This window comes from Schistocerca gregaria, chromosome 2, assembly GCF_023897955.1.
Source record: "Schistocerca gregaria isolate iqSchGreg1 chromosome 2, iqSchGreg1.2, whole genome shotgun sequence".
Classification (NCBI taxonomy): domain Eukaryota; kingdom Metazoa; phylum Arthropoda; class Insecta; order Orthoptera; family Acrididae; genus Schistocerca; species Schistocerca gregaria.
The window spans coordinates 791,130,594-791,158,384 of NC_064921.1; the positions used below are offsets into that span (position 1 = coordinate 791,130,594).

At 43.9% G+C, this 27,791-nt stretch overlaps 1 protein-coding gene across 1 annotated transcript in view; it reads right to left on the reverse strand.

The window, feature by feature from the left end:
• LOC126336498 (uncharacterized) overlaps positions 1-26,860 on the reverse strand; it is an 89,587-nt gene extending 62,727 nt beyond the window's left edge. Inside the window, exon 1 of the mRNA XM_050000246.1 lies at positions 26,715-26,860. Coding sequence (XP_049856203.1) covers positions 26,715-26,797 — 83 coding nt within the window. The 5' untranslated portion in view covers positions 26,798-26,860. The remainder of the gene's footprint in view (positions 1-26,714) is intronic.
• Positions 26,861-27,791: the final 931 nt, after the last annotated feature.

The window sequence follows — 27,791 nt, forward strand, 5'->3', positions numbered from 1 at the left end:
TGCGAACCCAACAAGACGGACTGCAGTTTGCTTGCGCTCGCTTACCGTATACACCGGAGAATTCTCGTTCGTTGGTGTGTAAACCAGGCTGTACGCACAGTTTGGAGACAAAATCATCTGCTGTAAGTTGTCTTTGCAGAGACCGTAGTCCAGATTACTAATGTGTGGAACATTGCTTTGTGTCAATGGCATCAACCTCTTAGTCAAGGGTGAAACCACGGTGTCAATCGGGCTTTAAAGTTCTTTCGAAAGTTAAAGTTACTGGAACGCCACGAGGGAGCAGTCTAGCCACAGAAATAATTTTCAAATGATACGAAGAAGTTATCAAATACATTGGCTAACAATCAAAATCTGCACGATTCTTAAAATCCCCTCCAAGCCCGAGAGTAGACTGTCGAGTTCTACCAATAATAAATAATTTCTTATGTGAAGCTTACAGCTTTGGCGAAACTAAGGTTTCTTTAAATGGTTAGCTGTGGCTTTGAATCCTCATGTAAAGAAGTTTACATCGTACTCCTTGTCCATATTCACACAATGACAAGTCCTCCATTGTTCTCTAAAATTTCACAAATTGTTTTCCACTAACTTCATCCTGAACCCCTTGTTTCAATTAGTTACCCTCTGCCTTGTACATTACTTAATATATATACATAGACGATGCCGTCAAGACCTGGCACAATGAAGTGGTACATCATTAAAAGCTTGATGGTAAAACTGTAAATACACTTGTTCACAGATTATCACATAATCTTAGCGGACTCTGGTGATAAATTACAGAGTAATTTCGTCCTTTTACAAGGTAGCAAACATATTACAGCATCTGAAGATAAAAGTAAGAATGATATTCCATGGTAAGAAGCATTTAAAAGAAAACCAGCTGTTAGAACAAATAAAATTCTTTTTAACGCCTGTGGTGTCAGATCTATTACATTCAAAGATCAAGAAATCAAATTGAAAAAATTTCAGAGGTTGATAGTTATTACAAATGGCACAATCCTCGACGAAGTTAAGAAATTTTAGATGGGAGTACCAGTTCTAATGCACGAGTCAAAGCTCTTGACAGACGGAGGAGAATTTAAGCAGCAGTGATGATCCTTAATATTGCTAGCTGGATAAAAACTTAGATCGGAGAAAAAATAGTGAACTTACAAATAATCTGGTCGTAAAAAGCATACTTCGCAAAACAGACGATTACAGAAGAAAATGGCATGAACACATTGAAAGGATGCCAGCTGAACGAATACCTAAATTAATATACAATATACACCTCAAGAGAAATGTTGGGCGATCTGTGAAGAGATGGAAAGATCAGCAGCAGCCTGTTAGAAATTCGATCAGACAAGGATCCCAAAAATAAAACTGGGTATGAAGAAAATTGTTGGCCACTGCGACGTGTAAGATTGTGATTATTTGTCTATGTAACGATGTAAACCAACTTTTTGTGCTTGCAGAGGCGACTTATTCTAGGAAACATACAAATTAGAAAATTTTAATTATACGTATTGGTCTCTTATCCTAAGAGTTCGCGAGAAATCAGAATTAGTCATTTTGATCAACTGAAGATAAATAGGCTAATTGTGGTTGCACCAAAGTCGTATATGTCCAGACAGCCCACAGCCAACTTACATTCGCATGGATCCTAATCAATCCTTGCAAATACATTTTATTGTCATGGCCTCCTGGAGTACAAGGTTTCTTGTCTGTTCCGACTCTCCTAGTACACTGCACGAACTTCACCAAATGTATCTGGTAGACCCACTGACTCAGCTCATCCATGACTCCTTACAGCGGCTCCAACACCTTGGCAATGAGATTATTTTCTGCTGGGTACCTGGCCACATTTGTATGCAGGACAACGACATGGCCGACAAAGGCGCCAAGGAAGCATGCTACGATACCGCTGTCCATTAATGTCCCATCCCGTTGCACACTATCATCTCATTTTCTCTCAGATGCATCATTCATCAATGGGAGACTGAATGGTTGCAGGTGACAAACTGCGATCGCTCAAATCGACCACACAGGCTTGGCGGACTTCGTGTCAGCCTCGCCACTGGAAGGAGGTATTGCTTACCAGACTGTGCATTGGGCAGAATGGCACTTTGCTTTTGGAGACTGATTCTGATTGTCAAGCACAACTACTACTTGCTACCCCACTTCTCCACGGTTACCCTGTTGACGTCGAGGCACATAGAACTTCCTCTGGTGTAATTTACACCAGGCTGCTCAGCCGCCTAACGGAGGCCAAAATCCAATCTTACCTCTCATCAGGATGTCATTGCCATCTATTGTGTAATGAAAAAGGTTATTCCTCCTTCGTGCCCACCTGCACTCTTTTCCTTACCTTTGGTAGGGTGGTGATGCCATCCAAGATTAAAGCAGGCTATGAAATAATCACAGACCCTCCGTATATTCCGAATCCGATGCGCTGCTACTAGTGTCATCGGTTCAGTCACACTAGAACGTCTTGACACCCAGCCAAATTCGTAACACGTGGGCGAGTGTCCGCCTCCTTTTCCCCACTGTATCAACTGCAATGGAGGCCATGCCGCCGCCTCCTCCTCGGATTGTCCCGAGTATCTAGATGATTGGGCTCAAAGAGATTTGGGTAAAGAAAAAAGTGCCTTACCCAGTAGCTTGCAAGTTACTGGCTAGTCGCAAACCCTGTGTTCTCCCATGTGGCACCTATAGTTCGGTTCTTGTTACCCCTCGCTCCATGAAGGACATGGCCACGCAGACATGCGATCTCAAATTTGGCGCTGACGTAGTGAAGTCACCCAGTCAAGGTAGCATCTCCATCCAACCGTCCCACTGTGCTACAGTCAAACTCTGGCTTCAGGGGTCGAAGCTACCCACTACACAACGGGCAGGTAGGAAGGACAGGAGTACTCCTGAGAAGACTTCCTCCATCCCTCCAGCCAAACAATCCCCAAGTCTTCCTCTAACCAGAAGGGCTTGAAGAAGTCCATTAAAGACAAACGGTCTTCTCCTTTACAAACTCTAAGATCCTGCTCGTTGGTGTCGGCGTGTGGTCACTTAGCCCAGCCAACCTCTTCTCACGGTGTGCACCACCAACTGTTTTTTAACGTTGGACTCCACGGACCGACCGCATAAGCACGTCAATGCTTCTGTGGACCCCATGGTGCATGATCCTCCTCCTGTAATCTGTAGGAGCGACTCTCCACTGGCTGTCACTCGGCGGCCGCCAAGTTGACACCCCTGCATCTCTTCCTCCTCCTGACTGTCTTCCAATGGAACGTTCGAGGCCTTCGATCCCACAAAGAGGTATTATGGCTGCTTTTAGCATCGCAGCATCCCCTTGTACTCGGCCTTCAGGAAACGAAATTGCGGTCTCAGGACTGCTTTGAGCTCTCACATTACTTACCGATTGGTTTTGGCCTTCCCCCAGAGGTCGGCATTCCATCTCATGGGGGCGGCATTCTGCTCATGTGGGATGACATTCATAGCTAACACATCTCCCTGACTACCAATCTTCAAACATTTTCAGTTCACCTTATCCTTCCTCACCTGATGTGTTCCCTCTGTACCATTTATGTACCTCGTCATTCGATGTCAGCAGGACAGACTTCCTTCAGCTTATTGGGCAGCTACCACCCCCATTTTTGCTACTCGCTGGCTTTAATGTGCATCATCCTCTTTGCAGTTCCTCCACGACCTGTCAGAGAGGTGCCCTCTTGGCTGACCTTCATAACCAACTTCTGCCTTAACTTTGGCACACCCACTTTCCTTTCCAACTCCTAGCACACCTATTCCCATTTGGACCTATCATTCTGCACTGCCAAGCTTGCCCATCATCTCGAGTGGTCCGTTCTTCCTGACACCCTCTTGAGCGATCATTTCCCATGTGCTATTTGTTTGCTGATGCCCCTCACATCAGTGTGCACACCCAAATGCCAGCTTACTCAGGCTGACTGGCAGCTTTACTCCTCCCTGGCGACCTTCGAAGAACAATATTTCCCCAGTTGTGATGACCAAGTGGACTATCTTACCAACGTTATCCTCTCTGCTGCAGGACGTTCCATTCCTCACACTTCCTTTTTACCACGTAGTATCCCAGTCCCTTGCCGTGACGCAATTCGTGCATGGACACATGCTCTCCGCGTTTTTAACCATGATCCTATGATGGCAAACTGCATTCATTATAAATAGATGTGTGAAAAATGTCGTCGCGTTCTTTGGGGTAGCAAAAGAGCTAGCTGGATTTCATTCATTAGTTCTTTTAACAGTTCCACCCCTTCCTCAGTTGTGTAGGCCAACTTCCGACGACTCTGGAACCAAGATCCATTCCCACATTTCCGGCCTCACAATAGCAGACGATGTTATCGTGGACCCTATTGCTATCCCCAACACCTTGGGCCACCATTTTTACAGAAGTTTCGAGCCCCTCCCATTGTCACCCTGCCTTCCTCCATCGGAAACGAGCGGAAGAGGCTAGGGTGACACCCTTCTCTTTTCTGAATCGTGAGTGCTACAATGCCGCCTTCACTCTGAGGGAGCTAGATCTTGCTCTCAGTTCATACTGGTCCTCTGCCCCAGGGCCAGACGTTATCCACATTCAGATGTTGCAGCACCTCTCTCTCACGGGCAAGCACTTTCTGCTAAACACTGACAACTCCATCAGTGCAGAGGGCACATTTCCCAGATGCTGGGGTGAAGCCACCATAATACTGATACATAAGCCCAGCAAGGACAAAAGCCTTCCTTCTAGCTACCGCACTCTCTCTCACCAGCTGCATGTGCAAAGTGATGGAACATATTCATGCCTGTCTCGAGCCTCGCCATTTCCTCACGAATGCACAGTTTGGATTTAGAGCACGGCATTCTGCAGTTGACCATCTCATTACTTTGTATACCTATGTCATGAATGACTTTTCTGCGGAAATCCCAGGCTGTGGCGTTTTTTCGATTTGTATAAGGCTTACAACACATGCTGGGGAACTGTTATCCTCCGCACTCTTTACACATGGGGCTTCCGAGGGCGCCTGCCCTGTTCTCTTCAGGTATTTTTACAAGACCGACTTTTCAAAGTGCGTGTGGGTTCTGTCCTTTATTCAGGAAAATGGTGTGCGTCAGGGTTCTGTCCTGAGCATCGTACTCTTTGCTATCGCCATTAACCCTATAATGGCCAGTCTCCTGCCAGACATCACTGGCTTTTATCGATGATTTTGCCATCTATTTCCGTTCTCCACGGACCTGTCTCACTGAGCGACATCTTCAGTGCTGTCTTGATCGTCTTCACTCCTGGGGCACCACCAATGGCTTTCGCTTTTCTATTGACTAAACAGCCTGTTTGAATTTATAGGGGCGCAAATCGTTCCTCCCACCATCTTTACATCTTGTTGCCCTTCCGTTCGTTGACATTATGAAATTACTGGGGATTATGGTCGATCGGAAACACTCTTGGTCCTCCCATGTCTCTTAGCTGCCAGCCCGCTGTACGTAGTCCCTCAATGTCCTTCGTATCCTCAGCCTTACTTCTTGGGACGCCGATCGAACAACCCTCCGTTTGTACTGGTCCCTTGTCCGTTCGAAACTCGACTGTGTGTGCTTTGTTTATGCATCTGCATGCCCATCCCTTTCACGCTGTCTCATCACTATCCATCATCATTGCATCTGTTTGGCCACAGGCGCCTTATGCACCAGCTCAGTTGAGTCTGTATGCTGAAGCTGCTGAACTACCACTGTCGTACCACCGTGACTTTCTCGTCAGCAGGGATGCATGCCCTTTATCTGCTATGCATGGCCACCCCTCCTATGCCTCCTTCTTTGACGATTCCTTAGATCTTCAGTATGGAGCCTGTCCCTCTTCTGTTTTCGCCACTTGCTACAGCAGCTTAACTTCACTCTACCTGCAACTTTTCCAGTGAGTGTGAACCCTTCACCACCTTGGCTTCGTGAAGTAGCCCATGTTAACCTTGGCCTTCATTCGGTTCCCAAGGACACTACTCCAGCCTCGGTCTGTCGCCTTCAGTTTCACGACCTGTGCATGGAAAGTAGCGATAGTACCTTTGTATACACTGATGGTTCTCGGACTGACTATGGGGTCGCGTGTGCCTTCATCATTGATATCGGCTTCCAGCACACTCCTCAGTATTTACAGCCGAGCTTTTAGCCTTGTATCAGGCCACAGTACAGCCGGTGACAAAGCCTTCCCAACTGTGTCCTCTGCTCAGACTCGCTTAGCTCCCTCCGAAGTCCCTGTACGCTATACAGTGCCCATCCCTTAGTGCAGTGGGTCCAGGAAAACTGTCACTTGCTCACTCTTGGTGGAGCGGTGTGATGTTTCTGTGGATCCCTCGTCATGTCGTTCTGCCAGGAAACAAGGCTGCTGACGCTGCTGCCAAGGCTGCAATACTCGTACCTCAGCCCACGAGTACCTATGTCAGGTGGTGGTGTCCCTTTGGCATCGCCAATGGTCCTCTCTTCACGGAAATAAACTTCGGCTTATTAAGCCTCTTCTGGCGCCTTGGACAACCTCTCGTGCCTCCCGCTGGGAGGAGATTATTTTAACTTGGCTGCATATTGGGCACTGCCTTTTTATCCATCGTCATTTGCTCAGTGGCGCTGCCCCACTACTTTGTACGCATTGCTCCCAAATTTTAACTGTCTGCCTCTCCCTGCTGGAATGCCCTTTTTTTACCAATTTACGTTCCAACTTGGGTTTGCCATCTGATTTATCAGCCGTTTTAGCGAATGACACGCCGACTGCCGAGAGCGTTTTACTTTTTATTCGCCACAGCAATATGGCGAAGGCCATTTAATTTTTAGTTTTGGGTCTCAATTTTTGTATGGTGCTTTTTAGCCCTTTTCCACATGCTTTCCCTAGCTGTCTCCTATTCTATCCATTGGTACTGACACCTTGTCGTTTCCTTCGTCTCTGTGTTCTACAGTTTTGAATTGGGCTCGTATGTCCCCAGTTGTTTGCTCTAAAACAAAACAGACAATCCGAAAAGACGACATGTGTCAATTTTAATTGTGCTCGTCGGAGTTTTTACCAAGCAGTGCTCTCAATGGGGGACAATATTTTACGTTTTCAAGACACTGTGCGCTTTTTGGTTTTATTATTTGACTCGAAATTAGTCTCCCACACCTGAAAGACCTACGACAAAGGACAGTCGTGGAATATTTTGAAATGCCTTACTGGAAAAAAAAGGGGAGCTGACAGATATCGCCTCCCGCAGTTTTATAGGGCATCTGGTCGATCACATAGATTATGGCAGTGTGGTCTACAGATTGGCCTGTCTTTCCAACCTCAGGATCTTAAATGCTGTCCACCATAAGATCCTTCAGATATCGACAGGAGCCTTTTGGACCAGCTGAGTTCAGAGTCTGTGTGCAGAGACTGGTGAACCACCACTCTGGATTCGACTAGGTAACCTTTTGGCTCGACAGGCACTGAAAATCTGTCACCTCAGTCATTATCATTTAGTTCAATGGTCCAACCCACCTGTGAACGACTGTTCAGGAATCAGCCCCAACGACCAACCCATTTGGTATATGTGCCACAAACTGTCTCAAGGATCTGTACCTCTCAGGCATCAAAACGCACACCCCAGGATGGAACGCATTGCCGTCTTGGCGTCTTCAGAGGGCCAAAGTGATTTTAAGCTTGACACAGCACAAGAAAACTTTTACTCCAGTTTTTGTTTTTACAACTTTCTTTTCGTCTATTTTAAGGATGTACCACAGTTGTACCATTATTTATACAGATGGATCCCAGCAGGAGAATGCTCTCGGTTGTTCTGCTGTTTTGCCTAATAGGATTTTTTGAGCTACTTCGACTAAATGACGTTTTCGTTAGACTATTGTAATGGATAAGACGTCCAATTAATTGCATTGTTGATTACGAGTTGTGAGCTATTCTCAAGGTGACTTGAAGCATCTTAGCTCACACCTCTCCCTCCCCCCCCCCCCCTTCCCTGTGGGTATGGGAGTTAGGATAGGCCTGAGGTATTCCTGCCTTTCGTAAGAGGCGACTAAAAGGAGTCGCCAAAGTTTCGGCCTTTATGTTTTTTCCTCCATCCATTGTGCAGTATCACTTTCTGCACTGTAGACCATAATGGACTTCTTAGCTCGTTTACGCCTGATATCCAGCACAGTAGCCTGTCCACTGTGGTGGAACCGCCATTTACCCTGTTGTTTGTACCCCCATGACCACATTGGGATCACTCTGCTGATGCCTGCACAGCTAACTCCCCATGTATGCCAAGGGGCAGATGCCAATCACCCTGAGGCATTTGGACTCGTAGAAATGTCCATCCTGCCACGTGGCCTTTGCTGTGGCTGGATGGCGCCCATATGGAGGGCCCCTGGTTGGAGTTGGTGGCATCAGGGTGGATGACACGCCATAAAGCACAGTACATCATCTCTTGCTGGTGGTCAAACACGAGCAGTCTCTGAGTGTTCACAGGCTCACTTCAATGCACAGAAATACGACCCTAAATCGTTCCCCTCCGTGGCTACACCACGGGAAGAACGTCAGGCTAAGGATGTCAGTGGCTCTTATTCGCCCCAGTACCTTGTATGTTCGAGAGCTGATAGGTAATCTTTCATGAAAAAGAAGCCTCAGTTGTTTGTTTAGCATTTGGAGGACAAGTTTGGGGAGGTGGAGGCCTTGTCCAAAATGAGATATGGATCAGTCTTGATCCAAACAATATCCTCTGCTCAGTCACAGGCGTTATTCGCTCATGACAGTTTGGGGGATGTTTCTGTAACTATATACTCCATAAGAGCTTAAATATGGTCCAGGCTATTATGTTTCACATGGACCTTCTTTTGCAGTCTGACATTGAGCAGAGCGTCAATTTAGAATGGCGAGGTGTTCATTGCGTCCGGCGCGTCCATCGACTCCGAGGGATAATCAGGTTGCCACTGGTGCCTTCATCTTACCCGAGAAGGTCAAGGTGATGTTTCACCACTGTGTCAAAGCCATATATCCCTCTCCCAATACAGTGCTTTAACGAGAGCAGGATTTCACAGGGCCAGCAATGGCATCAACACCTTTCTGAATCATAAACGGATGGACCATGGTGAAGGGATGACCATCTTCATTATGTGATACCACAAGGAACTGCAGTGCAGCAGGAAGAGTCTACGAATCAGTAGCCTCATTACATTTACGTTCCAGCGACGACGATGGAGGGATGATTGACTCATCGCGAGGAAATCCCCATGATTGGCAGCATTCCGATGGCTCACTCCTTCCAACTGGGGGCTCCCTTCACAAGGGGGTGCACCTGCCATAGGTGATTGTTAACACCTCAGGTCACACCTCCCGAACACCTGACGGAGGGACCAATTGGCAGTTTGGAATGGTTACAGCTCAGTCTATCACCCCTCCCTGCACCAGGGCATATGCACAAACCCTACCTGTCGACCTGGGGCTGGGAAGTATGTGTCACCTTTTACGTGTCAGATGCATGGGCCAGCCTTCAGGAGTGCACAGGGAGGAAGAAGATAAAAAGAGGATCCTCAAACGTTGAAGCGGAGGAACGAGAGGAGAAGGGAAACAAAGGAAAAGGGAGCCAAAAAGAAAGTTGAGACTGTTCACAGGCCATTGACAGAATGCAGAGTATTACCAATAATGCCCCACACATGTTCCCCAAGGGATGGGAAAAAGAATAGCAAGAGCAGAGACATACAGCACGGAATGGAGAAAGTGCGGCAAGGGCTGGGCCCCCATGGTAGTCAAGCACGAAACTACCAGAGTGGCGAGACCCCTGGGAAGTCTTTTCTGGTGAGAACCGAAAACCAGTTGTTCAGGCCCCAGTTTCCAGCCTCTTAATGGTCAGCTGTAGCTGCTTCCTCCTCCTCGTCGTCGTCATCAGATCATAGCAAGAGTAGAAGATTGCTAAGTCACCCACAAACAAAAAGCATTTGACAGAGCTCCTGACTGCAGAGGAAATGCCATTGATAGCGATGGCAAACACTGACACTGAGGGCACAGCCCCAGGCACCCCATTTTCCTGAACATAGCAATTGGACATGTTGTTGTTGTGGTCTTCAGTCCTGAGACTGGTTTGATGCAGCTCTCCATGCTACCCTATCCTGTGCAAGCTTCTTCATCTCCCAGTACTTACTGCAACCTACATCCTTCTGAATCTGCTTAGTGTATTCATCTCTTGGTCTCCCTCTATGATTTTTACCCTCCACGCTGCCCTCCAATGATAAAGTTGTGATCCCTTGATGCCTCAGAACATGTCCCACCAACCAGTTCCTCCTCCTTGTCAAGTTGTACCACAAACTCCTCCCCAATTCTATTCGATACTTCCTCATTAGTTATGTGATCTACCCATCTAATCTTCAGCATTCTTCTGTAGCTCCACATTTCTAAAGCTTCTATTCTCTTCTTGCCCAAACTATTTATTGTCCATGTTTCACTTCCAATACATGGCTACACTCTATACAAATACTTTCAGAAATGACTTCCTGACACTTAAAGCTATACTCAATGTCAACAAATTTCTCTTCTTCAGAAACACTTTCCTTACCATTGCCAGTCTACATTTTATATCCTCTCTACTTCGACCATCATCAGTTATTTTGCTCCCCAAATAGCAGCTGTCTCTGACAGAATTACAGTGTCATCGGCGAACCTCAAAGTTTTTATTTGTTCTCTGTGGATTTTAATACCTACTCCGAATTATTCTTTTTTTTTCCCTTTACTGCTTGCTCGATATAAAGATTGAATAACATCGGAGAAAGGTTGCAACCCTGTCTCACTCCCTTCCCAGCCACTGCTTCCCTTTCATGCCCCTTGACTCATAACTGCTGTGTGTTTTCTGTACAAATTGTAAATAGCCTTTCGCTCCCTGTATTTTACCCCTGCCACCTTTACATCGCCCAACAAAGGATTGGATCAGAAGCGGCAGGCGTCCACATTGTCCCCTTGTCCCCATTGCTGACGTTGGTGAAGGATGTTGTACCTCCAAGTACTGTCATGCTTTTTTGAGGTAAAAAAAATACAAACCAAATGTGATTCTTCAGTTTTTCCCGACGTATTTCTTGCTCGAACAGTCCACGGGTGTACTGCATGTCCACAGTGTCCGACAGGCACAAAATTTCGGCGATCAGACATGTCGCCATCATCGTGTGTACTGACGAACTGAGCTGCTGGGGGCGGCCAGCCGTCTTAAATCCCCTCCCCTCGCGAGGCGTTCTCTCCGCTGTCCGCGCCCGCGCGTCAGCGGTCGGTGAGACGCTGGTGTAATTTCCTCGACCTCTCTAGTCGCCCGTTCGTTTCCTTTGCTGGGAGCCATTTTAATTAGACTCAGTGCTGGTTCCCATGCCCTGCTGAAGAACTGCTGAACTGCTGAAGAACTGCTGAAGTAGGGGTGCCGTTACGCCCTATTGTCAGCAACATTAGGGCACCTACGTATTTGCTGGCCAAATACCTGGCAGAATTACTAATCCCTTATGTTGGTAAATTCCCTCGTCACGTTCGTAATTCTGTGAATTTCATGAGACTTGTCGACAACTTCAAGCTGAAAGAATCTGATATCCTGGTGAGTTCTGACGTTTCATTATTCACCAGGGTGCCTTTTCGATAGTCAGTTGAGCTTATTGCACAGGAATTTGACGAGAAGACGACCAACCTTTTCAAGCACGTTCTGACCTCCATGTTGTTGTTGTTGTTGTTTTCAGTCCTGAGACTGGTTTGATGCAGCTCTCCATGCTACTCTATCCTGTGCAAGCTGCTTCATCTCCCAGTACCTACTGCAACCTACATCCTTCTGAATCTGCTTAGTGTACTCATCTCTCGGTCTCCCTCTACGATTTTTACCCTCCACGCTGCCCTCCAATGCTAAATTTGTGATCCCTTGATGCCTCAAAACATGTCCTACCAACCGATCCCTTCTTCTAGTCAAGTTGTGCCACAAACTTCTCTTCTCCCCAATCCTATTCAATACCTCCTCATTAGTTACGTTGTCTAGCCACCTTATCTTCAGTATTCTTCTGTAGCACCACATTTCGAAAGCTTCTATTCTCTTCTTGTCCAAACTAGTTATCGTCCATGTTTCACTTCCATACATGGCTACACTCCAAACAAATACTTTCAGAAACGACTTCCTGATACATAAATCTATATTCGATGTTAACAAATTTCTCTTCTTCAGAAATGCTTTCCTTGCCATTGCCAGTCTACATTTTATATCCTCTCTACTTCGACCATCATCAGTTATTTTACTTCCTAAGTAGCCAAACTCCTTTACTACTTTAAGTGTCTCATTTCCTAATCTAATTCCCTCAGCATCACCCGATTTAATTTGACTACATTCCATTATCCTCGTTTTGCTTTTGTTAATGTTCATCTTATATCCTCCTTTCAAGACACTGTCCATTCCGTTCAACTGCTCTTCCAAGTCCTTTGCCGTCTCTGACAGAATTACAATGTCATCGGCGAACCTCAAAGTTTTTACTTCGTCTCCATGAATTTTAATACCTACTCCAAATTTTTCTTTTGTTTCCTTTACTGCTTGCTCAATATACAGATTGAATAACATCGGGGAGAGGCTACAACCCTGTCTCACTCCTTTCCCAACCACTGCTTCCCTTTCATGCCCCTCGACTCTTATGACTGCCATCTGGTTTCTGTACAAATTGTAAATAGCCTTTCGCTCCCTGTATTTTACCCCTGCCACCTTTAGAATTTGAAAAAGAGTATTCCAGTCAACATTGTCAAAAGCTTTCTCTAAGTCTACAAATGCTAGAAACGTAGGTTTGCCTTTTCTTAATCTTTCTTCTAAGATAAGTCGTAAGGTCAGTATAGCCTCACGTGTTCCAACATTTCGACGGAATCCAAACTGATCCTCCCCGAGGTCTGCATCTACCAGTTTTTCCATTCGTCTGTAAAGAATTCGCGTTAGTATTTTGCAGCCGTGGCTTATTAAACTGATAGTTCGGTAATTTTCACATCTGTCAGCACCTGCTTTCTTTGGGATTGGAATTATTATATTCTTCTTGAAGTCTGAGGGTATTTCGCCTGTCTCATACATCTTGCTCACCAGCTGGTAGAGTTTTGTCATGACTGGCTCTCCCAAGGCCGTCAGTAGTTCTAATGGAATGTTGTCTACTCCGGGGGCCTTGTTTCGACTCAGGTCTTTCAGTGCTCTGTCAAACTCTTCACGCAGTATCTTATCTCCCATTTCGTCTTCATCTACATCCTCTTCTATTTCCATAATATTGTCCTCAAGTACATCGCCCTTGTATAAACCTTCTATATACTCCTTCCACCTTTCTGCCTTCCCTTCTTTGCTTAGAACTGGGCTGCCATCTGAGCTCTTGATATTCATACACGTGGTTCTCTTCTCTCCAAAGGTCTCTTTAATTTTCCTGTAGGCAGTATCTATCTTACCCCTAGTGAGATAAGCTTCTACATCCTTACATTTGTCCTCTAGCCATCCCTGTTTAGCCATTTTGCACTTCCTTTCGATCTCATTTTTGAGACGTTTGTATTCCTTTTTGCCTGCTTCTTTTACTGCATTTTTATATTTTCTCCTTTCATCAATTAAATTCAATATTTCTTCTGTTACCCAAGGATTTCTAGCAGCCCTCGTCTTTGTACCTACTTTATCTTCTGCTGCCTTCACTACTACATCCCTCAGAGCTACCCATTCTTCTTCTACTGTATTTCTTTCCCCTATTCCTGTCAATTGTTCCCTTATGCTCTCTCTGAAACTCTGTACAACCTCTGGTTCTTTCAGTTTATCCAGGTCCCATCTCCTTAATTTCCCACATTTCTGCAGTTTCTTCAGTTTTAATCTGAATTCTATTTTCTATTTAATGGAGAATACTATGAACAAACAGGAGTCGCAATGGGGAGCCCACTCTCGAATGTGGTCGCGAAATTGTATATGGACTAATTCGAGGAGGAAGCTTTGGCGTCATCCAAATGGAAACCTACTTGTTTTCTACGTTATGTGGATGAAACGTTCGTGATCTGGCCCCATTGAAGGGACAAGCTCCTTGACTTCCTTACACACCTGAACTCCATACATCCCCAGCATCAAATTCACTATGAAGACCGAAGCAGAAGGAAGATTAATATTCTTGGAAGTCATGGTCAAAAGAAGAGCGGATGGCACCCTGAGCCACAGGGTATACAGGAAGAAAACTCACACCGACCGTTCTTTGCAAGCGGATAGCTGCTACCACCCTACGCAGAGGAATGGTGTGCTAAATACACTGGTGCACAGCGTGCGTACTATCTCTGACGCAGAGAGTCTGCCCCAAGAGCTCGAACACCTCAAAACTGTATTCCAGAAAAACGGGTTCTCTGAATGGCAGATCAGACGCGCTCTCCGCCCACCTCTACAGTACAGCGTGTGGAGAAGGAAGTCACGGAGAAAGAGAACCACTGCCTATATACCGTATATTGGCGCACTATCGGCGAAAATAGAACGAATATTGAGGAAACACCGAGTAGTAACTGTCTTTTGCCCAACAAATAAAACGCGAGCATTATTGGCAAGCGTCAAAGACGACCTCGGTTTGCGGAAGGCTGGCATATACCAGATTCCGTGTCAATGTGGGAAGACATATTGGACAGAGTGTGCACCGTCGAAAATCATTGCCGAGAACATCAGAGGCACACTCGACTTGGGTACCCCAACAAGTCGGCGGTCGCAGAGCACTGTTGTCAGAATATCACGAAATGTACTACCAACATACCAGGGTCTTGGCACAGACATCTAAATACTGGGACAGCGTCGTTAGAGAGGCTATCTAAATTCGTCCTAGGGACAGACTCATCAACCGAGATTGTGGCTACCTCAGCGGGGCATGCGAACCAGCATTGAGTCTAATTAAAAAAACGCTCAGAAAAGGAAACGAACTGGTGAATAGGTTTGGACGAGGCAATTACACCGACGCCATCACAGACGTTTATCTTTACTGACAGAAGGAGGTGGTTGCCTGAGTTGCGGGAATGGCTTAGTTGGCTTCTTATGTTGGGTAGTGATATGTGGTTTAGGTGGTAAGCCTACTGCTGACGGCTTCGGAAAGACATCAGTTGCAAGTGGAGCGTTTCCGCCACAAGTACATTGAAAAATGCATGTGCTCGTATTTGAATCTGTGGTCTGAGTGCGTGGAGGTGTCACTTCGATATTGGTGTCTGAAGGGCTGATGCAAAAGAAATGGCAAAAACTTATGGTTGCATAGCTTTGAAAATTTTTTCCAGCTTCACCGTAGGGTATGCCTGTCTACTTCCAACTCCTGAATTTTCCTTTCCTTATTGTAAACCCCACACTTTGTACTCCACAATGGGTGATCCCAGAGCAGTTTACACATTTCGGAGGAAGTGTACAAGAGTTGCCTGACTCTTAAGCTGAGCCTCCACAAATGCCACACGTAGTCTTCCTATTACATCCCATAGTGGCATGGCCAAATTTTTGACATTTGTAGCATCACACTGGGTTAGAAACAAATGGGTGAACATTAAGACAGATTAACCTGCAAGTATATGTTCAGGTAATTCTGGGGTACTAAAAATTAGAATTCTGCACTTCCATGACATCCATATTTTTCCATTCTTCACGTAACTCCACATGGCCCACCTACATTATATAGGAGCAGGTAACCATGCCTTTACTAACGTTAAGGGTGTTATGTAAATCAGCCTCGACTGGGTAGTCATCTAACGCCTTACGTCCCAGAAGCTTAGGTATTTGGTTGGAATTAGCGATTTCAACTAAAAGTGTTCCATTACGAAGTCGTTTGACACTTTTCAGAGACCCAGCAATACCTTCCAATGCCTTGTGAATATAGAAATGGGGTATCTTATCAAAGGTTCCCTCTGTTCACTTGATTACAATGAAAGTGTTATGGCACACAAATGCCCTATTACTATGATTGTGAGACCTTTTCATGAGGACTGACCAACCGAGCTCTCTGAGGAGTGGGTGTAGGTACTGACCCATCCCGTCAGGAGCAGTAGTTTGATGAGACCATTCGATAGGGATCCACGAGACACTAGGTAGACAACAGTTGTTCCAGGCAGAGCCCTGCAATCCTGAGGAAGCCTTAGACAACAGGGGAGTGACAGGTGCCATAGAGGTTGCCCGCTAATGACTTACCTCAACAGCCATTCACCTCATCAGCACGTATCACATCTTGAGGTTGAGGGTTTTTTTTTTTTCAGAGGTGTGTACCTTCCTCACGGTCCAGGTGGTGAAGACAAGACCCCCATTCTCCAAAACACACAACATCCACTGCTGCACCGCATGGTGGTCGCTGAAGTATGACCAGAGCGTACAGTGGCAGAGGACTGGTGGCACTTACTAATTCCCAGCTCAGGAACCCGAAGGTCACCAAACCCATACTCAGCAAACGAGTGCTGAGCCCCTTGAGGGGGCTTTTCAGAAATGTAACATAACTAAGTTTCATGTTCCAGTGATATTGTTTATACTCCTGCTTGACAAGCTAATTGGAGGCTCAAAGTGTGTGTAGTTTCATTGACAGTTTTCTTTCCAGATAATAGACTGAGCGAAGTGGCTGAGCCAATGTTACGGCAATGGACTTCTGTTCGGGTTCGAATGCCCATGTAGTTATTCAGACTCACGTTTCTATGGGTCCCCTAAGCTACTAAGGTAAATGCAGCGATAGTTCCACTAAAAAAGCCATGACCAGCTTTTCTGAACCACTGTTGCCTAATTGTCTCCAAGCTTTTACATGTGTTATACAGTGTGATTCATGAAGACATGCAAATATTTTTTGTTATTCTTTAAGTAAAACTACAGTAAAAGTTCATATAAACATAGGTCCCCAAATGTTTAGTTAAGAGTTACGGCTAATAAAAGATTTTTGCCTGATATTTAGCAACTTCACTGGTGTAAAGCACGATTTTCATTGATTTTGTTGTTATTGATCTGGTGAGTCTAATAAAACATGTCCAAGACGTGTATCTGCAGTAGTTTTCCAGAACATCCAGACAAACGAAGTAGAATGATATTTTCACTCTGCAGCGGAGTGTGCGCTGATATGAAACTTCCTGGCAGATTAAAACGGTGTCCCGGACCGAGACTAACTCGGGACCTTAGGTTTTCGCAGGCGAGCGTACACTTCGCTGCAGAGTGAAAATCTCATTCTGGAAACATCCCCCTAGACTATGGCTAAGCCTTGTCTCCGCAATATTCTTTCTTCCAGCAGTTCTAGTTCTTCTAGGTTCGCAGAAGAGCTGCTGTGAACTTTGGAAGGTAGGAGACGAGGTACTGGAGAATTGAAGCTGTGAGTGCAGGTCGTGAGTCATGCTTGGGTAGCTCAATTAGTAGAGCACTTGACCGTGAAAGGCAAAGGTTCCGAGCTCGAAACTGTCAGGTACACAGTTTTAATCTGCCAGCAAGTTTCATATCTAGCAAAGAAGTAATTTCGTAAGCTTTTTTAATTTATTAACTACTTGGCCCAATTTGTGTTTTAAATTCCAGACAATTGCACTAAGTTTTCAACAGAAGCTTTAGAGAATTTAATTTTGGAAAAATGATGGTAATAACTTTTACTGAAACTACATGAATGTCTCAGATAATCTGCCTTTATTAAAACCATAGCGAATTCATATCAAACCGGGAAAAACGATGCTCAATATTAAGGAAGTTTTACAGTGTACATACAATTTGACAGTACATTCACAACATGTTCAAAAATGTCTCCACCGAATTCAGTGCATTTAGCTGCACGTGTATGAACAGATTTCGTTGCTCGTTTCAGTTTCGCAGGTTTGTTAGTAATTTCCTCTGTTGCATTTATAATGCTAGCAAGTTTGTCCTCAAACTGTCCATCTATCCCCACACACAAAAATCCATTTTATTAAATCGGACGATATGGGTGGCCTCAGATGTGTATCACCACGACAAACCCATATCTGCGGAAAAATTTCCATTTTAATGTGTAGTAATGGCGTTGGCGCCGCCATGAAGTACATTTACAATCGCGTAGCAAGTGGAACATCTTCGAGCAAGCGGGGCATTTCTTCCTGAAGGAACTTTAAGTACGTCTCGCCAGTTATACGTCGTGGGAAAATGATTGGTCCAATAACGTGTGTTGATTATACCACACCACACATTTGTGCTAAATCGCTGGTGGAAATTGCGTTGCGTTGTTGCATGTGGGTTTGCTTCAGACCATACGTGCTCGTTTGGTAAATTTTTTACACCATCTCGGGTAAACTGTGCCTCATTAGTACATAAAATGTTCTGGTGCAACTGCCGATCAGTATTTAACCAATTGCTCAACTCCAAGCGAAGGACAGGATCTCCCGGATGTAAATGATGCATTTTTTGTTTGTGGAAAGGATACAGATTATTGTACTTCAGTGAAATGCCTAATCGTTGAGAGATACGTCGTCTACTGGTACGTTGAGCACCATCCATAATATACTTATCTCGTCTTCACGTATCGAGCGTTCGCACGAATTATGAACGCTAGGCAGAAAACCCGTCTCCCGTAACATTCGAAATATTCCACTAATGGTTCGTGCATTCGGAATCTCTAACGGTTGCCAACAATGAGAAACGTCTTTACATTCCTGATGGAAAGTAAACAAATTTACTTGTCTAACCTTTGCTTCTCTGGATGTTCTGGAAAACTACTGAATATATACGGTTGGAACATGTTTTATTAGATTCACCAGATCAATATCAAATGGAAATCTTTCTTTAATTTAACCTCGTGCAGTTTTGCGATGGCTTCATATTAGCAAAGTTAGTCAACTTCAAGCAAAATCTTGTTAGCCGTAACTCCGTAACTGAACATTTGCGGAGGTATGTTTATACGAACTTTTTTCTTTAGTTTTGCTTGTAGAATAACATAATAAAATATTTGCATATCTTCATAAATCATCCTGTACGTGTATAAATTATATCTGCAACATATGACTGTTCCTGTACTGTTGATGAATGACCAGAAGACAAAGTCATAAACACGCCTCCCCACCTAAACTAGACATCAGGCTACGCTACAGATTACATCTCTGTACATCTTTAGTCCACTACCGCCTTAAGGTGCGTGGAAGGTAGTTTGTGTACCACTCTTCGACCATAGATACTAGGTTATATTTATGGTCGAAGGTACCATTGCCATTTCCCTCCCCCTCCTGTTTCAGTCGCAAACAGCTCGCACTAAGGAAGATTGCGGGTAAGCCTCCGCAAGAGTTTCAATCTGTCATTTTCATCTGCATCTACATGCATAGTCAGCAAATCACATTTAAGTGCCTGGCAAATGGTTCATCGCACCACCTTCATAATTCTCTATTATTCCAATCTCATCTAGCGCGCGGAAAGAACGAACACATACCTTTCCCTTCGTGCTCTGATTTCCCTCGTTCTTTCGTAGTGATTGTTTCTCCTATGTAGATCGGAGTCAACAAAGTATTTTCGCATTCGGAAGATAAAGTTGGTGATTGAAATTTCGTGAGAAGATTCCTCCGCAACGAAAAACGCCTTTGGTTTAATGATGTCCAACCCAAATCCTGTATTATTTCAATGTGACACTCCCCTATTTCGTGCTGCCATTCTTTGAACTTTTTCGAAATACTCTGTCACTCGTTATCTGGTAAGTATCCCACACTTTACAGCAGTATTCTAAAAGAGGACGGACAAGCATACTGTACGCAGTCTCCTTAGTAGATCTGTTACATTTTCTAGGTGTCCTGCCAATAAAACGCAGTCTTTGGTTAGCCTTCCTCCCAACAGTTTCTATGTGATCCCTCCAATTTAAGTTTTAAGTAATTGTAATTCCTAGGTATTTAGTTGAGTTTTTGGCCTAACATTTTACTGATTTATCATGTAACGAAAGTTTAACGGATTCCTTTTAGCACTCATGTGGATGACCTCACTTTTCCTTATTTTGGGTCAACTGACAATTTTCTCACCATTCAGATATCTTTTCTAAATCCGTTTTGCAATTTGTTTTGATCTTCTGATGGCTTTACTACTCAAATGACAGCATCTGGAAACAACCTAAAATGGCTGTTCAGATTGTCTCCCAAATCGTTTATATAGTTAAGGAAGAGCAAAGGGCCTAAACACTACCTTGGGGAATGCCAGAAAATCTGTTTTACTCGATGACTTTCCGTCAATTACTACGAATTGTGACCTCTAACAGGAAATTATGAATCCACTCCCATAACGGAGACGATGTTGCATAAGCACGTAATTTCACTACAAGCCGCTTATCTAGTACAGTGTCAAAGGCCTTCCGGAAATCAAGAAATACGGAATCAATTTGAGATCCCGTGTCAACAGCAGTCAACACTTAATGCAAGTGCCGGCCGCGGTGGTCTCGCGGTTCTAGGCGCGCAGTCCGGAACCGTGCGACTGCTACGGTCGCAGGTTCGAATCCTACCTCGGGCATGGATGTGTGTGATGTCCTTAGGTTAGTTAGGTTTAAGTAGTTCTAAGTTCTAGGGGACTAATTAACACAGCAGTTGAGTCCCATAGTGCTCCGAGCCATTTGAACCATTTTGAACTTAATGCAAGTAAAGAGCTAGTTTTGTTTCACAAGACCGATGTGTTCTAAGTCCGTGTTGACTGTGTCAATAGAGCGTTTTCTTCGAGGTAATTCATTATGTTCGAATACAATGTGATATGGACCTGTAATTTAGTCGATTACTCCTACGTTTCTTGAACATTGGTGTGAGCTGTGCAACTTTCCAGTCTTTGAGCACGGATCTTTCGTCGAGCGGACGGTTACATATGACTTAAATATGGAGCTATTGCATCAGCATACTCTGAAAGGTACGCAATTGATATGTAGTCTGCACTACAAAACTTGCTTTTATGAAGTGATTTAAGTTGCTTCACTACTCCCAGGATATCTACTTCTTACGTTACTCATGTTGGCAGCTGTTCTTGATTCGAATTCTGGAATATTTGCTTCGTCTTTTTGAAGGCGTTTCGGAAGGCTGTGTTTAGCAACTCTGCTCTGGCAGCACTGCCTTCTACAGGGTGGTCCACTGATCGTGACCAGGCCAAATATCTCACGAAATAAGAGTCAAACGAAAAACCTACAAAGAACGAAACTTGTCTATCCTGAAGGGAGAAACCAGGTATCGCTATGGTTGGCCCGCTAGATGGCGCTGCCATAGGTCAAACATATCAACTGCATTTTTAAAAAATAGGGACCCCCATTTTTATTACAAATTCGGGTAGTACGTAAAGATATATGAATGTTTTAGTTGGACCAGTGTTTTCGCTTTGTGATAGATGGCGCTGTAATAGTTACAAACACACAGCTCACAATTTTAGATGAACAGTTGGTAACAGGTAGGTTTTTTAAATCAAATACAGAACGTAGGCACGCCTGAATATTTTATTTCGGTTGTTCCATTGTGATACATGTACCTCTGTGAACTTAACATTTCTGAGACCGCATGCTGTTACAGCGTGATTAACTGTAAATACCACATTAATGCAATAAATGCTCAAAATGATGTCCGTCAACCTCAATGCATTTGGCAATACGTGTAGCGACATTCCTTTCAAGGGCTAGTAGTTCGCCTTCCGTAATGTTTGCATATGCATTGACAATGCGCTGACGCATGTTGTCAGGCGTTGTCGGTGGATCACGATAGCAAATATCCTTCAACTTTCCCCCACAGAAAGAAATCCGAGGACGTCAGATCCGGTGAACGTGCGGACCATGGTATGGTGCTTTGAAGACCAATCCACCTGTCGTGAAATATGCTATTCAATACCGCTTCAACCGCACGTGAGCTATGTGCCGGACATCCATCATGTAGGAAGTACATCGTCATTCTGTCATGCTATGAAACATCTTGTGGTAACATCGGTAGAACATTACGTAGGAAATCAGCATACATTGCACCGATTCGATTGCCATCGATAAAATGGGGGCCAATTATCCTTTCTCCCATAATGCCGCACCATACATTAACCCGCCAAGGTCGCTGATGTTCCACTTGTCGCAGCCATCGTAGAATTTCCGTTGCCCAATAGTGCATATTATGCCGGTTTACGTTACCACTGTTGGTGAATGACGCTTCGTCGCTAAATAGAACTCGAGCAAAGAAATGTCATCGTCCCGTAATTTCTCTTGTGCCCAGTGGCAGAACTGTACACGACGTTCAAAGTCGTCGCCATGCAATTCCTGGTGCATAGAAATATGGTACTGGTGCAATCTATGTTGATGTAGCATTCTCAACAACGTTTTTGAGATTCCCGATTCTCGCGCAGTTTGTTTGCTACTGATATGCGTATCAGCCGCGACAGCAGCTAAAACACCTACTTGGGCATCATTTCTTGCAGGTCGTGGTTGACGTTTCACATGTGGCTGAACACTTCCTGTTTCCTAAAATAAGTTAACTATCCGGCGAACGGTCCGGACACTTGGATGATGTCCAGGATACCGAGCAGCACACACAGCACACGCCCGGTGGGTATTTTGATCACAATAGCCACACAACACGATATCGATCTTTCCCGCAGTTGGTAAACTGTCCATTTTAACACGGGTAATGTATCACGAAGCAAATACCGTCCGCACTGACGGAATGTTACGTGATACCACGTACTTATACGTTTGTGACTATTACAGCGCCATCTATCACAAAACGAAAAAAGTGGTCCGATTAAAACATTTCTTTACGTACTACACCAATATGTAATAAAAAATGCGGGTTCCTATTTTAAAAAACCCAGTTGATATCCGTTTGACCTATGGCAGCGCCATCTAGCGTGCCAACCATAGCGCCATCTGGTTTCCCCCTTCAAGCTAGACAAGTTTAGTTCTTTGTAGTTTTTTCGTTTTATGCGTATTTCGTGAGACATTTGGCCCGGTCACTATCAATGGACCACCCTGTATAGTATCATCATTGCTATCTCGCAGAGAAGGCATTGGTTGTGTCTTGCCGCTAGCATACTTTCACATACAACCAGAATATCTCTGTATTATCTGCCAGGTTTCGAGACAAAGTCTCGTTGTGGAAACTCGCATTGAAGTCCGCGCTGAATTTTGAGCTTCTGTAAAAGATCACCCATCTTGGGGATTTGCATCTATTTAAATTTGGCATGTTTGTTTCGTTGTTTCTGCAACAGTGTTCTGATCCGTTTTATGCACCGAGGATCAGCTCCGTCGTTTGTTTATTTAGTATAAATCTCTCAAGTGCTGCCAATACTATTTCTTTGAATTCAAGCCACATCTGATCTACACTTATATTGTTAATTTGGAAGGAGTGGAGGTTGTCTCAGGAAGGCCTCAAATGAATTCTTATCTGCTATTTGAATAGATATATTTTTCGTTTATTTTGGAGGATTCAGTATTCAATCTCCCAACGACAGCCTTTGGTGACTAATCTCTGTATCCATGTTGATGCTCGTTATTAACTCACGATTATTTGTTGCTAAGAGATCAAGTGTGTTTTCACAAACGTTTACTTATCACGCGGGGTTAAGAACTAACTGCTAGAAATAATTTTGAGAGAATGAGTTTAGCACATTCCCGGATGATCTATGTGTAACTCCGGAATTAAACATGTATTTTCGCCAACGTATCAAGGATAAATTAAAGTCACCACCAGCTATAATTGTATGAGTAGGGTACGTGTTTGAAATCAAACTGAAGTTTTCTTTAAACCTTTCAGCAATTGTATCATCTGAATTGGGAGGTCGGTAAAAGGCTCCAGTTATTGTTTTATTCCGGTTGCCAACAATGACACCTGCTCATACTAACTCACAGGAACCATCTACTTCAATTTCGCGATTAGCGAAACTACTTGGTTGGTTAATTTGGGGGAGTGGGCCAAACCGCCAGGTCATCGGTCTCATCGGATTAGGAAAGAATAGGGAAGGAAGTCGGCCGTGCCCTTCAAAGGAACCATCTCGGCATTTGCCTGAAGCGATTTAGGGAAATCACGGAAAACGTAAATCAGGATGGGAGTACGCGGGTTTGAACCGTCGTCCTCCCGCACGCGAGTCCAGTGTGCTAACCACTGCGGCACCTAGCTCGGTAAAACTGCTAACAGCAACAAACACGCCACTGCCCACCGTGTCTAGTCTATCCTTTCGGAACACCGTAAGGTTCTTCGCAAAAATTTCCGCTGAGCTTATCTCTGGCAGCTTTCAGTGCCTATAACTATTTTGTCTTCACGGTCTTTTCCCGAGATATGCGTAGGCGACAGTGGCATTTTAGTTGTCTCTTCTAAGAACGTAAGCTCACAGAATTTTAATACTAAACCACACTTTATGCACAACACCTCTTGAGTCTACCACCAAAGTTAACTGACAATCTCCGTGGCTCTTCTCAAATGAACCTACAACGAAACCCACAGTACGAATGATATTCATTACTGAATGTTAATGTTGTCTTTAGCACGAAAAGGCATTGCACAATGCTGCAACTAAAATTTTTGATAACTTACCGAGCGATATAAAATGGTTCAAATACTTCCAAGTAAAATTTGAAAACAAACTGAAAAAGTTTGACATTTCCTACTCTTTAGAAGAATTTATTATTGTAAAGTGTAAAAAGTGGTGGGTAGAAATCAGTCACATCTGTATATTTTAAAAAGAAACTTAAGTGTTCAGCATGTAGCCATATTTACGAATTACTTTATGACATGAATGTAGGATGACTTGTTACAAGACATTACTATTTATCGTGCAAATGATCCATGGAACATGAAAAACTCTCAGACATACGAGAAACTTTATGACTCAAAAAAATTCACTAAATAAATTGAAATTATGAAATCCTTAAAGCGACGAATAAAACAAAGTAACTAGAAAGCTAAACACCTTTTTCAAGCCATTAAAAAAGCGCAGAGCACATTATCCCACAGTCTTTAATACACTCGCCATCTCCACTGGACCCAAGTAATTACTGTTTACAAGACTAAGCTACCTCTCTCACTAATTAAATATTTTGTTAAACTAACGATACTAAAACTGAAATACACAAACATGCCAGCTACGTTACAAGAAACGTACTGTAAAGAATACACCAATGGCTCGCACTTCTCACTAGATCCGTATCGTGAACTTCAATAAACCCATTTGATACACAGAACGGAGCCAGGGCGAAAAAAAATCGTCACTATGACGCCTCCAGCTGTTTGTCATACGAGCGTATTCGGGTGCACCTGTAGTGGAACATCTTCGCCAATCCATTCTGAAGTAAGGATTTCTTTGCTATTCATTTCTGATTATCGACGGTTTTCCCTTCAAATACTACACACCAGTACCTCAAGGCGTTTTCATGTGTGGCTCCAAAAACTATCAATGGATTAATGCACTAGCCTTATAAAATTAACAGCCCTACTTGTTAGAATAATTATGGTTTCCTGGGAGACGTTAATCAGGAGGTTCACTTCATTAATCGTTAAACAGTTGCCAAAATAGTTAACTCCGTTAAACGTTAAAGCGTTACTTTACAGGATATTTATCAGAAGTTAAAGTTAATCGTTAACTCTCAACAGCAAACTTTACCTTGTGGATGTAGTGAAATGAGCGAATGAATCAAATGCATTTCCATTGCTTGAATAAAATTGTTTAGTTTCGGGGAGTTTAGGTAGGGCATCGAAGATACTTAAACAGTTTTATCATTTAATCCGTTAATTTCTTAATTACCATAATTATGTTATAATACTGTGTTATTCACCAGCCATGGCTGGACAGAGAGCAGAGATTGCAATTTAAACAATGATACTAAATTGGGTACTCTAAAACAGGTTTAAGAACTAGTTGAAATACACAATGCAGTTATTTAGTGATGAACGTTAAATCACGGGAGGATTAAAATACAGGAGAATACGGTAGCGTCTGATACTCTGTGCGAATTTCCCTTTGTAAGATATTCCTTCAATCTAATACTCCCATCAACGAGGCGTCTGCGCAATGCTCATCTCTAAATTGAATATTTGCTGGAGCTTAAAGTTTCTACCAGCTTCTCAGACTACTTCAATTCAGCGACACATAAAGGAACCATGTTTGCAACAAAGATTACTATGCCTTGGTCCACACTAGCTAGAGAAACCGCTCCCAATGCTGCAATGCCGATGGACTCTCCAATGCTTCTGTTCCTTCTTCCTTTTTTTTTTTTTTTTTACTGCTATTGGCTACGTTGTCGATACCTGAATGCCCAAGACTGATTTTACTTTTTGGGATTCCTCGACCGGACCCTACCTTCACTGTTTCTTCAAACTATACATACCGCGATTTATACGCTCTCCTTATGTGTCGTTTTCATACAGTTAGAATCAAAGTGTGAACCGTAATTTAACTCTTATGCAAGCATATTTTACAATGTAAAAGTATTTGTTCTCCTGATCTGCACACGAAATTTAAGTAATCATTTAAATGCGGGAACAGATTTTAATCAGTTGTGGAGCTAGAGTAAATTTCATGATTTACTTTCCACAGTCAAGCTACTAAAAGAAGAGTAGTAGCTCACACGGACACGGTAAACAACAATAAACAGTAAACACGTAGCTCCCACTCGATTGTTGACGTCGATCGCGTGCACCTCGGCGTAGGCATGCAGCTACATGACCCTACCTTGACAGAACGATTTTCGCGAGCGGTGTGGCGTCATTTTAGTCATAAATATTAGGTACCGAATTAACGGCTAACGGGCTCAAGGTTAGCGCAAGTTTAAGAGTCCGTTGACGCTTTAAAATTGAAAATTAATCCCTTACTCGAAAAGTTAATTTCGATCATTAACAGATAAACGTTCGAGTGAGTACTGACCTCAGGATGTTAATGGCGATGTCCAGCGGCAAACAGCTCAAAAAGTCGAATTCAGGGGCGGCAGCGTCGGTCGGCTGAGACATAGTGGGAGCTGTCAGACACTGCCAGATCTCTAGCTGTCGAGTGAATCCCTCGACGGGGCTGTAGAGCGCGCGTAACGTAACGCACCGTACATACTGTGTGTCAACATAGGAGGGCGGCCAATCGGAAAACACTGGCAGACTCTTCTTCTGTTGTCTGAGCAGATGCGCTTCGTGATTAGCTCCACTGCCTGACACACCTCCAATGCCTTCACGCTGCGCCGAAGCAGCCAACGCAAGGAAAACACCAGCAAAGGCACACCTGTCATATGTTGACAGCCGTTGTGGATTGCGTAAACGAAAAAATGGTGTTGTTGCAACAACATAGAATATCATTACAGGAGTGGCAGTTTTCCATAGTCGAAGTGTTCAGGAGGATTCAGCGATGATGTGAGAAACTGTCACGGATTACAGGAAGGGTAAATGTATCAGTTTGCGATAAGGGATCCTGAATGGGGAACGACAGAGTCGAAATTTACAAGCAAAAGTCGTTGTGATAGCTCTGACAGTGGAATACACGTACCGGTACTATTGTTACTACTACTGTTGGCAGGCAACGTTTGGAGAAGGTAGTATGTACCAAAATAGGAAAAAAGGTGTAGGAAATATGAGCTCTAAAATGCATGCCCTAAGAGCTATAAGCACATTTTCATTTTCGCTTCACCGAAACACACCTTTTCCACTGAACAAGTGCCCATAGCTCTTAAGATGTGCATTTTAGAACCCACATCTAATGCACCTTGTTTTTATTTATTTGGTCCGTACTATCTCCTGCAAAGATATAGAAACCAAAGATCTGCTACACAGTATCGAACATGAACAAATGCTCATAGCTCTTACGGTATGCATTTTGGAGCCAATGTTTACTGGAATTTTTTTCTTGTCTTGGTACATACTACCATCCCCGAAAGTTGCCTACCCTGAAATCTTAGCAACAACGGTACCGGTACATGTATTCCACTGTCAGAGGTACCAGCACAGTGTTCGCTTACAGCTC